The sequence below is a fragment of the Ruditapes philippinarum genome, unplaced genomic scaffold (assembly GCF_026571515.1).
Source record: "Ruditapes philippinarum isolate M1 unplaced genomic scaffold, ASM2657151v2 ctg125_1_1_1_1, whole genome shotgun sequence".
Lineage (NCBI taxonomy): Eukaryota > Metazoa > Mollusca > Bivalvia > Venerida > Veneridae > Ruditapes > Ruditapes philippinarum.
In genome coordinates, this window is record NW_026853776.1 from 152,001 (window position 1) to 166,979 (window position 14,979).

General features: G+C 33.0%; 1 protein-coding gene across 1 annotated transcript; it reads right to left on the reverse strand.

Moving 5' to 3' along the window:
• Positions 1 to 358: 358 nt before the first annotated feature.
• LOC132737828 (mitotic spindle assembly checkpoint protein MAD2A-like) lies at positions 359 to 11,269 on the reverse strand. The gene is made up of 5 exons (XM_060725179.1): positions 11,101 to 11,269; positions 4,867 to 5,013; positions 3,920 to 4,040; positions 2,710 to 2,813; positions 359 to 1,253 (listed from the first exon to the last, which is right to left on the reverse strand). The coding sequence occupies exons 1-5, from the start codon at positions 11,168 to 11,170 to the stop codon at positions 1,087 to 1,089; spliced, it is 609 nt and encodes a 202-aa protein (XP_060581162.1). The 5' UTR covers positions 11,171 to 11,269; the 3' UTR covers positions 359 to 1,086.
• Between the last annotated feature and the right edge of the window lie 3,710 nt (positions 11,270 to 14,979).

The window sequence follows — 14,979 nt, forward strand, 5'->3', positions numbered from 1 at the left end:
TTCAATACTAACACTTTACCTGCTGGAGCTGAAAGTAATCAACCTTTGACATCAGTATAGAGCCAGGTATAGAGCCAGGTCGGCATGCACTAACATGCAGTCTGACAAGGGCCTATACTGTTCATTCCTCATTTTCTCTACTTTGATATTGACATCCCTTAAATATTCAACACAAAATTCACAGCTAGGAAAGCCCATTAGATTAAAAACATATATATCATTAGAATCAACAAATATCACCAACCCATATAACAGTGACAGGAGCAACATACAAAATGCCTTGTTAAACATGCCAAAAAATATGCACTTGAACAGACTGGACCTTTTTCATTCTAATTTTTTAAGACTGCCTATAAAAATTTCACTATTATAGGCTAAAAAGAATTCTAGAGGAAAAGACTAAATTCAAGCTTTCCATTTAAAAAGAAAAAAACTAGGTTGTTTTAATCATTTTAGTACAAGTATTTCAGATACATCAATTTATTTCAGGCATTGTATTTTGCTATTTTGAAATAATACTATAATCTTTATTGATTATACATGTATATGTACATTGTACATCAAATTATATGTGTTCTGTTGGCATACTTATTTTATTTACATACTTTGAACTTACAGTAATGTTCCCTTGGTAAGTCCTGTATGACAATCTTGACTGTACAATCCAATAAATCAATTTATTTACATATTACAAGCACTGCCATGTAATATTATATGTATTAAACCTTCAATAACAACACTGGTATGTAATAAATCTTATGTAACCAACTTCTCACAAATATAAACATATAAAGCACCATCTTCAAAGTTATCTGCGTCTTTAAGTTTAAGACATGATTGTATTTACATGTTTACAGGTGTTCATACCTTTAAATAATGTCAATCCAATTTCCATGTTTGACATTAAGTAATAGAGTTCAACTATTGCTTTTCAGTACAACACTTTCCATTCATGTAATGGAATCTATGGAATCTAAGATTTCTAACACAGCCCCCTCACCCACCCCTTTCAACTGCATTGCACATTATATTCTTTTTCTTCAATTCTTACATACATATAGTTAAGTTACACAACTGTAGTCTGTATCAATCAGTTTTCTTATATGCTACCATTGTATCTACTTTGTGTATTGTTGTTGTGAAAGATCGTAAGCGAACTTCTTCAGAGTTATTCACAAACTGCGGCCCAGACTCGCCCCAGGAATCAGGGACCTCTAGATCTTTGTCGGTATATACCAGCAAATCAAAACTACCTGTCAAATAAAATTGATAAAATACTTGTATTAATTTCCAATCCTCAAGAAACATTAATTTTACATCGCCAATTTATAGAATAAAAAAAAGATATTTGAGCCGCGTCATGACAAAACCAACATAATGGATTTGCGACCAGCATGGATCCAGACCAGCCTGCGCATCTGCGCAGTCTGATCAGGATCCATGCTGTTCGCTTACCAACTTTATTACAAGTGGAGAAACTGACAGTGAACAGCATGGATCCTGATCAGACTGCGCGGATGCACAGGCTGGTCTGGGTCCATGCTGGTTGCAAACCCATTATGTTGGTTTTGTCATGACACGGCTCATTTACACTGGACATGTTCAAGATTCATGATTTCAGTTAATATATCTAAAATTCTATTGTCTAATTTTTCTCTTTTTTATCAGTGTTGTAAATTTTAGCTGGTTTTAATCTATTTGTAATAACCCCTAAATGACAACAATATGTTTATTACTAATATACTTGTACACTATGATATCTACTAAGATTCTACTTGTATCATTGAAGAACAGCAAGCCTTAAAACATGAAATTTACCAGTGTTCCCACTTGTATTTTTCATTGGGGGTATTTCTACCCCTTACCTTTGAAAACTGGGGGTAAAATAAAAATTCAGGTAGTACATAAATTTGAACAATAATTATATGAAATTTAAGGATAATTCCAAAACCATACATCAGGCAATTATGCTGTTTTCTTCAAGATTCACTCCACACCCCCCCCCCTTTAGGTAAAATTCATTGTGACCAACACATACTGGCATATATCTCCATCTCAATAAATATAACCATTATTTATGTTATCTTAATTCATAAACAGCATATTTTACGTGAAATAATGGGCATTATCATAGTTATAAATCGATTCATGCCTATAATTTCAGGAAAGTCATTAACAAGAATCCAAAGTCTCAAACAATACTTCAGTTGGTTCAATTAGAGAACAAGGTGGTACAAAAACTTAATCCAAGTATGATGCCTTCTTGGATGCAGACAATCATTTGAGTACAATAACTCTCCCCATTCTTTTAGGAAATAGATAACAATGTAGAAAACATTGTTGTAGAATAATACAGAACTTGAGCTCAAATGCTCAGGAATGCCTGAGTAATAAATTCAAAAGCATTTGAAAGATAAACCATGCATTATTATTCTATAATGCAAGAAAAATTACTATCAAGTTCCATTCTTACATGCTAATAAAAAGAGAACTGATAAAATTTTGTTGAATGTCATTGAACGTCAAAGAAATTTTCGCTATATTATAAATTGACCTCATATGACAATCATCATGATGTGTAAAGAAATTCGTTTTTCATGCTATGCATATATTGTGTAATAATTCACTTGATTGCCTACAAATGCAAAATAGGGGGAAAATAAAATCATTTCTTCTTTAAAAAAGTGAAATATTTGACATAAAACATACAAGGTTCTTCTATGAGTGGTAGAAAGGTTACAGATGCCGTAATCTGTCTAATAACTGCTCTAATTTCTCCAGTCACTTCTTTCTCTGACTTTTCACGAGGTTTACTAAAAAATATACATAAAAAGTAAAGTATTTAAATAATTAAATATAGCATTAAACCACATATTGTTTCAATCTTTAGACAGTACAATGTTTAATCCTATCTGCATACAGTTCAGTGAAAAGTTCTAAAAACTTTCACACTAACTATGTTGCCTAGCTGCGATGGTTTTATAAAAGAAACATTTTAAATTCCAGTCTTGTACATAAAATAGTTTTTGCTTTTAACTCCTAGCTTAATCCTTTAAATTACTTACCAGTATTATGTATGTATGCATTACATGAGCAAGTACTTGTATGTGGAAAATGGTCAATTTATTTATAAGAACCACAAAGATTCAATGGCTAACAGTTTATCATTGACATCCACAAAACAAATTAAAACCTTAACATACACAACTCGGCTAGCTAACAGAAGGGAGTGCTTCCACTTGGGAGCTTGTTTTGGCCCTAAAAATGCATTCAAGGTCTTCTTCCACCTGAAAGTCGCCCAATGACTTTTTATTTTTGATCTGATTTAAACTCAACACAAACAATAACATTTATTACATGCTTTTCTAAGGTTTACAGAAATGTATGGGTAATATATAAAATGTGATATTTTTCACTGTTTTGAATTTAAGCCCATTACGTTGAAATACCGGCATGCACAGGAAACAAACATAATGATGTTGACGTCATGAATAACGTTATGTTGTATTATTACTTGGCAAGCTTTTCATTTAGTATTAGGTTAAAATGTCTTTTTAAACATTTTTTTGCATATAATAAAAAGATATAATTTGTTTAGTTTAGTGTAAGATCGAAAATATATTTCACTTTGTGAACCCCAAAAGTTCATATTTCATTTGTGGCTGCGCCACTCAAGAAATTTACCTTTACCGGCTCAGTCGGTGAAATTTATTCCAATCTTACACTGAACTAAACAAATACCCTCTATACATTGGCATGTGCTCGGACAAACAAGTACAAATGATATCAGACAAGTGTATTAGATAATTAAAATAAACCTCTGCTCGGAGATTAATGACCAACTTCTCTAAAATAAACTTTTTATAAAGGCTAGTTTAACAAAATTTTTCCACCTTTTAAGGATATAATAAACACATACCTATCAGTTAATGCAGTTTTATCACACTCCACATCAAACTGCCAGCGTTCTAACACTTCATTTGTGTTCAGACTTTTTATTACTACCACCAGCTTGTTTACTGTCATATTTAAAAGCCATTCTGTAACAATAAAAAGAATTACACTACATTTAAATGTATATGCATAAACCTTATTCAGGCATAAAACGTATATAAGGAACACCACTGATGATCCAAAAGCCTAAAACATAAAATTTAAATTCCTTACATACATGTACATCAGCTTGGACACTTTAAACAGAAAGATAAAAAAAAAAAATATTTAAGAAATCAGAAATAAATGGAAATTCGTATTTTTGTGCTATTCATAGCCCCGATTTGAGTGAAAAGCATTGCAACACTTTTCAGTTTTGCGTCATTTTTCACAATTATAATAATGATTCTGGAAAAACAGAGTGAACAAATATTCTGAAATTTTGCACACTAGTTATTCGTCTACATTTTCATAAAATATGGAACATTATTCCCGAAAAATTGTTTTATATCCAAAAACCATAGTGGAGTCCCTTTTAGGCTGTGTATTGCTGGCCAGATGGCTATCTCATCCACGATTTAAGACCCAATGCTTCATGAATAGAACCAGGAATCACCTTACTGTCATGGACTGAATTGCTAATATCTAAGTACAGTATCATTAAAGCTCTGTTTTCAACCACAAGTATAATTAGTTATCAGCTAATTAACTCACTGAACTGTGATTTAAATTAAAAATTTTGTTGGTTTTTCTGCTTTTTATTCCAATTTTAACACATTCTTGACTTTTTTGAAAGATGTCGAACCATCTATGACAACAGATAATTTAAATACATAAGCATCGTTCTGATCTTCCTTAGTTTTAGGAGAAATAATTCTGCAGTGGCAAAATGATTTTTTTTTTCGAAATGATTTAATCAAAACAATAACTTACCTTTTATTTGTGAAATAACTTCAGATAGATATTTTTTAATTGCATCATCTGTGCTGATAAGAAGGGTTAGTCCATACTTTTGTACTCTGGTAAATGTTTCTGGTGGGTATATACCTCGCTGATACAAAATACTGTTGATACCATAATCTGAAATCACATGAATTGCAGGTGGTCATTAATCAAATTTCAATGATTGCATCAGACTTCCTGAAATACGTCGGTCCGTCGGACATGTCCGATAAACTTTGATTAGGTACGATGATTTTTTATTCCGGATCGGTCTGACTGTCCGGCTTTTATCCAAGTTGCATGTATATAAAATGGCCTTGCTAAAGGTGCCAAACCTGGGAAAAAACGAAAATCTACGTCAGAGGAGCGCACAGAACAGCAGTAAAAGGATGAAAAGAATAGACCTGAGACAAAATTTAATGAAAAATGGAAGCAGGACCGTGAATCGTTGGTGTATGACACTGAGGGAGGAGATGAAAATGCACAGTATGGACTGTGCCGATTTTTACGGCGAAAAAATTAAAACCGAAAATTGTGTAAGAAATACAAACACAAGTTTTCCTTTGATTTTAATTAATTCTATCCGGTCTGACAGATTTCGTTTCGGTCCGACAGATTTTCATGGTTTGTCAGACCAAATGTCTGACACTTTTTTTTAACTTTCAGGAAGTCTTTTGCGTCAATCATAATTATCACCTGATAAATCAGTATCCTAATTGATTGGTAATAATATCGGGTGATGATAATTTAAGAAAACATCTTTCCATGTTTGTGAATAAGTCCATAATATTATATTAATTATGTGGTCATTGATTTTCCTGCTTATATACCAGACTCCGATAAAAATCCTCTTCCCAAATGAAATTTTCTTTAAAATCATGTAGTTTTCCCAAAAAACTGAACTTATACCTGCTTTTTTACTTCCCAAATTAACAATTTTAATGATAATTTTCCCCAAAATCAAGTGGCTAAGCCCTCTTCCCAATTAAGTGGGAAAATTCACTGGTGGTTCCAACAATAGAGCGATAAAACAAACCAATATATTAAATATTGAAAAGTGGGCAGAGTTGACCCCTGCCAAGTTGGAATAGGTCTGAGCTGACTCAGAGGCTGAGTACGTTTTAGGTCAGTGATTATTCTCACTTAATTGGGAAGAGGCCTTAGCCTCTTGATTTTGGGGAAAATTATTGCTAAACTTGCTGATTTGGGAAGTAAAGTTCAGATTTTTGGGTAAAGTTAAGATTTTTGGGAAAACTGCATGAATTTTAAAGAAAATTTCAATGTTGTTTACGATTACACTAAGCAGGCGCATTGTCTTGGAATACTGGATACTGCATAGAGTGACCTAGTCCTATAACATAAGACGTTTTCGTTCGTACTAGGTACACTCCAACATCTTATCGACTTCTTCATAAGTTGCTTTAGCAAAATGCGCTCACATGTATACAGGTAATATGGCCGAAAGTATATAGCGGTGAAAGTGGTATAAATTGTTTTGGATTGGATTTATTTACATTCAAAGGCGAGTCATTTATTTTTTTGGCTGCACATTGATGCAAAAATGTTTAAATTTTCTGTCTGCATATCTTTTGACTCAAAATATTGTTTTTGAAGATCTAGTAAATTATGAGGGTTTATATAGCGCCTCAAAATCAATGCGCGTTTTGCGAAGAAGTCGATAAGACGTTGGGAGTGTACGTAGTACGAACAGAAACGTCTTATGTTATAGGACTAAGAGTGACCCAATATTTTAAACCTGCAACTTGACTATTTAAGCCACTAGATGGCGCTGGGGCAGATTTTCATGGTATTTTTGACATGCTTCACATCTAACAGCCCTTTTTTGAAATAGTAAAATAACCAAGAAGTATTTTGCCTAAAAACTTTTTGTATAACTTCTTTGCAACATTTGAAATAAAATGGCAGAGAAAATATCACAAAAGATTCACTAAAATGTATACTTTGTGAAGTTAACTGTCAAAAATTTGAAAATCCCGGGGCGGAGTAAATGGGGTCATGAACTGCAGGTTGTAAACAAATACACATGGCAGTGTTAACTTTCCAGTAGAAACTTGAAATTTTACTCTAGGAAGGGAGCTGCTGATCAGTAATTGTCTGCTATAGTGTTTGTTTACATCAGCTAAATTTAGCACAGGTACAGCGTCCTTTGCATGATTTATCTGATAAACACGCCTACAAAATTCTCCCTACCAGGGCAGGGATTTTTGCGGCTTTAACTGCCTATGAATTTCCAAAATGTCATCAGCAGCATTTTGAATATCTGGCAATTTGACGCCATTGTGACTGTCATTGTAAGTGGGTCCCGATCTAAGAGACACATATGTACCTGCAAGGCCGTCGTCGATGGTCCGGCCGGTCCGGCCTTGGCCGGACCAATATTCTGGCCAAAAATGATAAAAAAACAAAACAAAAAAAAACGCATCGCTGATTAGCGATATGACACTTAACTAGCCCCTTATGCAAATTGCCAGGTACATGTCGGTGTCCCCCAAAGTCAAGTGTGAAATTATTTTAATTGGCATTAATTGACATCGACGTGGCTTCCGACAGTTCACCGTATATATATGTTTATTCAAAATAGTAACATCACAATTCTTAAATTTTACCTCTGTTCACATTAGAGTTTCTTAATCGGACAAAAATCATAATCGATCATCAAAAATAATCGAACAACCTTTTTCGATCAATCATTGATTATATAATCGAAACATTTGCAATAACAAAGTAAATAAGTACAATGCATATATCATGCTTTAATTTTTATAAGAATTCCATTAATATTCTATATTTTGTGTAACTACCACTTAATCAATTGAAATAAACTAGTTACTCATGCTTATGTTCATCCTTGAGTAAAAAATTTTAATCAAATAAAATCATTATATCTATGAAATTATTATGTCTCAATTCCAATAAAGGAATGAATAAGCTATGTATGGGAACAAGAGAAGTTGGTCATTAACAAAAATGCCAGTTTTTTTTAATGACACTATATATTGATATTGTAACCATCTTTAGTGTGTAGAATAATTTTATACATATCTTCTTTGTGTGAAGTCAAAACATGTTTATTTCATATTTACAAATAGACTGTGTAGCAATTTTCTAATTTCAAATTTGAGCATAGTATGTCTTTAAACTAGAATGCCTCACTGTCAACTATTAACCTCATGGTCACCAGTATGCTTTCTCATTCATTTTAATGAAAATTATTGGGTAAACCAAAGCTGGCTTTAATTTAAAGTGTTGTTATAATACAGTGAGTCACTTAAGTAACAGCAAGAAGATAAATAACCGATGATCGATTATTGAACTTTGTATTCGATCATCGCTAATCGGTCCTATAAACGATCAATTATCGATTATACTCGATCATCGTTTAATCCCTAGTTCACATACAAGTATCTTAATATGAATAGTTTAAGATAGTAAAATATCATGATGTTTGACACAATTCCATCGGAACCAAATCAACCAAAATCATTTTCGTTTCCGAAACGAACATTTGGTGAGTACATTTTTTCATCAATGTTATGTATATTATGATATAGCAAGAAAAAGAAAAAAAGTGCATGAGATTTGCAATATGCATTATGAGTATCTCAAACTAGTATGCCTGAATTCTCCGAGAACTTGATATCATTGTTTTCGCAACTCTGTGAAATAAATTCAGTAATAAACTCATTCAATTTACTCTTTAACATAACGAAATTAAACTCAAGTTAAAAGGGGAACGCTTCCATATGAGGATAAATTAAATTGAATAAAGACATATATCATTTCAGACTCATATATTTGAGACTCATTTCACAATCATATTTCTACTTTCTAAATATTTACTAACGGAAAAAGGAACATTTTATTAAGATAAATCATATCAATTTATTGGTATATTTGTCATACTGCTTACTATTAAGAACATATTCTAAATTTTCATACATTAAAATATGTGTTTCTTTTAATGTAGGAAAAAAAGCTCCCGTTCAGAGATCTTTCCAAAGCAGTTGGTTCAACACCCGAAAATGGCTGCATTACGACGAGTCCCGTGACCTTGCGTTCTGTTACGTGTGCATAGTAGCTAAACGAGATGGTAAGCTACAATCTTCCAAAGCGGACAAAGCGTTCCTCGAGTCAGGATTTTCTAACTGGAAAGACGGGACCGCGGCATTCAAGACCCATGAATCTTCTGGATGTCACAAAGAAGCGGTGGAGCGCGTTATCACCTTGCCGAAGGTTACCAAGGACGTTGGTGAAATGTTGTCCGAGTCCCATGCTAGTGAAAAAGTAAACAACCGAGAGTGTTTGTTAAAGATCCTATCCTCAATCAGATTCATAGCGCGCCAGGGATTAGCGTTACGTGGTGATAATGATGGAAGTGATAGCAATTATATTCAGCTACTTAAACTCAGGGGTGAAGATGATTCAAATATTCTAGAATGGATTAAACGCAAGAATGACAAATATACATGTGCAGGATCCCAAAATGAAATGTTGAAAATTATGGCCTTATCTATCCTGCGAGACGTCGCAATGAATATAAAGAACAGTCTGTGCAGCTAGTCTCAAAAGTGTGATTGATAACTACACTGTGCTACAGGACCTATGGGACGAGTGTAACGCTAAGGACTCCGAGACCAGGGCGCGAATACTTGGTGTTTCTGCTCAGATGAGGACTTTTGAGTACTTTTTCGGTGTTATGCTCGCACACAACATCCTAGCATTGACAGACAACCTCAGCAAATCTCTTCAACAAGTTTCATTGTCAGCATCCGAGGGCCAGCGGCTAGCAAAGCGGACTCTAGATAGCTTGATAGACATGAGGTCAGGCGACATTTTTGATTCTTTTTGGATTAAAGTTCAAAGTGAGAGTGATCGAGTCGATGTTAACGATCCAAATGTTCCCCGGAAGAGGAAGGCGCCCACACGATTCGAGATTGGGAACGGTGTTGGCTACCACCCCGTTACAGTGCAAGATGTGTTCCGCCCTAAGTACTTTGAAGCAATCGATCTTGCCATGGCCAGTGTTCAAGAGAGATTTGACCAACCGGGATATCGCGTACTTCAGAACGTGGAGGATTTACTTATTAAGGCCGCACAACCTTTGAAGACCGAGTACACTAGAGAACTTGGTTTTGTTTGTGATTTCTATGGAAATGATATTAACCGAGATATCTTAGAGGTGCAGCTTCAGCTGCTACGTTCACATTTTGATAGTGCTATTACTCTACCTGATGTTTTGAAATGTGTGTCAGAACAGTCGGTGCTAGAACATGCACTGTTCTCTGAGGTCGTTGTGTTGCTTAAGATTTTGTTAGTAATGCCTGCTTCTAATGCTACCAGTGAAAGGTCATTCTCGGCGCTCAGAAGAATAAAGACATACCTGAGATCGACAATGTCTCAAGTACGCTTGAACAATCTTATGGTGTTACATATTCATAAGTACAGGACAGATTCACTCAACTTACGTGTAATTGCCGATGAGTTCATTACCACTAGAGAACGACGGCGGTGTGTTTTTGGGAAATTTACATAGAATGAGACTCTTTGTTGTGTAAGATGATTGTGAACAAAATACAAGTTACTGCTAAACAAACGGTGGTTATTGTTGACTCATAATGTGCTATTCTTCCATCATGTCATCGATTGTTATTTAAGCTTATACCATTGTGTGATTTATGTTAAACAATAGTCCTAGTACTATAATATTTCTTGTATTTGTTTATTTATAATTATCAGATAAAATACATATAAAGAATTATAACAACATCAGTTATTGTTTGCTTTTCATTTGCCAAATATCAATTACATGTATTCATCATTTATGTACACCTATCCGTCCTTCACGACGCACTTAAATCTGTAAAAAATCGTTAACATATTACTATAATTTGTACTAACGGCAGACTATAAACTGTGCCAAATATACGGGAAAACGGCCCTGAGAGCATCCTAGAATAAAAAAATTTCCGGGGGAGCATGCCACCGTACCCCCCCTAGAATCTGGCTAAAACCAACCAAATTGGCCGCACCAATCACAAAATCGTGACGACGGGCCTGACCTGTCTCTTTGTCCACGTGTAGTAATGAAAAACTAAAAACTTCAATCGTCATGACATTCATGATGATGATTCACAAGATTATTTCTCTTATGACATCTGTTCACACTAGATCTATGTTATAATCAAGTGCCATTTATAAATTTACCGAAAAATTCAGCAACTGTTTCCGTGGAACCTTTAAGAGTTATTGCGTTCTTGGCAGCTGTTGCTGCCATCCTGGTGTTGCGTTTTAGGTCAAAAAAATATTTTTTAATTTCCCGCAAAAATTAAGCCGGCGGTGTCCTTGAAAATTGAATTAGTCGTAAGTACTAAAATACGGTTATAAACGTCTAAATGTTGGGCAGGTATATTCCGCGGAAAATCCCGCGGAAAACCCGGAAAAGATAAAACCGTCTGCTATGTCATGATGATTGTGTACATGTATCTTATACCAAATCTGATGTTTCAAGATCACAAAAAAAAAATGTTTAAGCATACTGGTCGGGGACCATCAACCGGACACTTTTTGAACATTTTTCGATACAGATTTCATAATTTTTTACCTAGAGATAAGAAAGATTGACACAGTTCAGCTAGGTTCTTCTCCTAACTAACAAACTAGTTTGTTTATTTCTGATTGTATTGACACTTATATCTGAGGCTTGACAAAGAGGGTATCAAAAGTACCTAAATTGTATACACTACTGTACCATGTGTCCGGACAGATATGTACATGACGTGATTTAATTCAGATAAAAGCTTGGGTGTTTTGATTTTTGATTTTTACATGATATACAATATTTCAGCAACAAATGCTGAAGTTTTGAATATTCCATTGTTTACTCTGCAAATGATTATAGCTGGTATATGAGGTCAGGCATTGCTTTCTTGACCCCCACATTTCAACGTCAACATTCTTGAAATAGTCATTTAAATATTACCATTTACGGAGGTTGAAATAAATTGATTTACTTAATTTTAGATGAAACATACATTTATTGTTAATAAAAAGTGACAGACAACCACTGAACAAAGAATATACTAAATTAAGCATTTTCAGGGCCGTCCGGGTTTGGTGGTTGTCCGGTTTTGGTAGTCCCCAACCAGTAACCATTATTTACAGTTTTTATTGTCTCTTATTGAAATTAAAATATAATCCTTTCGTTAGATATTTTGCATTGGTATTTAGATATTTTGCATTGATATAATTATCACTCGTTTTTGTCAATTGTAAAATTTTAGAAGAGCGTTAATTTCAAGATTTTCAAAAATCCTTATATGATTTACAAATGGATACTGTATAGAACTATTTTATCTAGGACATAAAAAGATCATTTTCCCCAATATTTTAAATTTTCTACCTCTGAACACTGACCAATATTATACAATTATTGACTAGTGAATATTAAATATGATGTGATTTTCACCGGCAGATGACATATTGACCGAGGCGATAGCCGAGGTCAATATCACTTTCTGCCGGTGAATATCACATCATATTCAATGGCTCACTAGTCAATAATTGTTTTATTATATGAATAGGCTAAGAATTTTTTTTTAAATCACAAAAAGTACAACCTTACATACATGTACAAATTTTGCCTCGTTGAAGCGCGGGAAAAAAGACGCACGTGTTAGGCGTGCAACGACTACTCGAACGCTGTGCATTCAAAAGTAATTCAAATATATACTCACCATTGCGTTATAGCCTTTAAGTATAATAGTAAAGTAATGATATTTTAATCGAGAAATATGCCATAAAGAAAAAAACGCAACTATTATTTTTTAACAGACAGGCGTAATTAATAATCTACGGTGTATGGTCATTAAATACGAGTCTCAATCTATTTTTATACTGGGAAAATCCAATTTAGCCAGTGAATATGATACTGCACTCAGTGAATATGATTTTATAAAAAGTTCTGTTGACTACTGTTTGGACCAATGAGATTGCAGCTATATTTAGATCATATGATAAAGTGGATTATTCAAAGAATCTTCCTATTGCATCCGTTATCTAAAAATATATGGCTTTCTATATTTTTTGAGCATTCTGTTGTGATATACGTGAATGACAGAAGATAACGATTTCATACGACTCATTTATTTCATTTTAAACATTAAGATATATAAAATCAAGTAAATAAAACAAGTTATGAAACTCGCAAGGCATACGGTGTTCCGTTCGACCCTCGACCACATATTTACCAGTAAACTTACATACAATAAATATCGACACAAAGGACTCGTCGTTTATAGATGATGTACAATGTACAAATCTTAATAAAGTATTTGTTCTGTTCTGTTCCTATATAGATATCTGATATATATCAGATATTCTGCTGACTTATGGTACGCTGTTTTGATAAAATATATACTTAATATACATGTATTTCAGAAAGGGGGAAATTATGGCATGATATATACATATTGCGCCACGTAGCCTTACATCGGCTTTGGATATTCTATCTTTAAAAGTGTCTTTTCTGTTTGAATTAGACACCGTCAAAAATGCCAAATACAATATATTTGACAAACACGTCAAAAAGTGTCGACAACCATGTTTGATATAAATAATTTCAGCGGCCCAACATATTCTAGTATTTTTAGTGGCTGTTCATTTTGATAGTGAAGGTCATTCTATTGAAGAATCGTTTTCTTCCTATTGATATTGTACATAATGCTCAACATGAATTGACTGCCTAAATTACCTATATTTTCCTAATTATTGTACATTTTTACAATATTATTATTTGTACAATAGGTAAACCTTTTTTTTTCTAATTCAGAAATTTTGTATAAAACCAAATATATATATATATATATATATATATAATATATATATATATATATATATATATATATATATATATATATATATATATATATATATATATATATATATATATATATATATATATTATATATATTTGGTTTTATACAAAATTTCTGAATTAGAAAAAAAAAGGTTTACCTATCGTTGATCTATATTTATATTTATGTACTGTACCCTAAAAATTTCACGTTATCGTTCTTATTCTTTAAGTAATATTCAACGATAACTTTTGCTCAATACTTTGTATAAATTTTCTTATTCTGTTATGATAAGGAAAACTTACTCAAAAAGCCAGTCGATACAATCCCTCCTAAAAACTTAAATGCATTATCATCATATACATGTATTTCTTCACAAAGATATTCGTAAAAGATAACTTTTAAACGTTATAACTTATATCAAGGATATTTAATTACTTCAGTCGAGCAAAAATCAGTAGCTTTTAAATTGCATTAAATTACTTCCGTAAATTTATAAACGAACAAAATTTACAAGGGGGAAATAGACTCTATAGTTTCAACTTTTAGAATATCTAAATCATTTTTGCGATCTTGAAACATTGGATTTGGTATAAGATACATGTACAAACTATTTCTTGGCATTTTGTTTCCTGGCTCGTAATTTACTGTAACTTATAATGAACCTAGCTTGTACTAAATTATCACAGTGCTCATATTTATAAAAAAAAATACGAGGGCTGTTCAAATTGTAATAGGACTAACAGTCTTGCGTTTTCATATTCCATTAAATTTCATATATTTTCCATAAAATATTATGTACAGCGATCATAAATTGTTTTCTGCAATTTGGGCATTGGTTGAATACAGTATTTGATATTGAATAACCATGGTTACATAATTATTTAATTCAATTTTTCCAGTAATGTCCCTTTTGAATGTTTGTATTAAAATGCTTGTTTGAAAGAAATGTTTTGAACTATAAGAATATGAATAATTCCAAAAAGTACCACAATGCTTTATTTTGTATTATCAACTCTTGAAAATGACCTAAAGAGAAAAGTTCCCTTTCAGGGGCAAAAACTCTTAAATCAGGATGGTGACCCCATTTATTTTGTCATAATTTTTCTTTCAATTATCAAATTCTGTGATAGAAATTCTCTGCTCTATATAGTTTCAGAACCAGATTCCATAAGAAAAATTGATGTTGATATATTAATAATAAAGAAAGTGTACCCAGATCAATATGTAC

Bases quoted from the DNA above. Each gene is read 5' to 3' on its own strand.
- LOC132737828 (XM_060725179.1), bottom strand. From the start codon at position 11,170: ATGGCAGCAACAGCTGCCAAGAACGCAATAACTCTTAAAGGTTCCACG. The intron at 4,041-4,866 runs GTAAGTTATTGT...TTATTGTTACAG, and splicing joins AGTTATTTCACAAATAAAAG to AATGGCTTTTAAATATGACA. The intron at 2,814-3,919 runs GTATGTGTTTAT...TATATTTTTTAG, and splicing joins AAAACTGCATTAACTGATAG to TAAACCTCGTGAAAAGTCAG.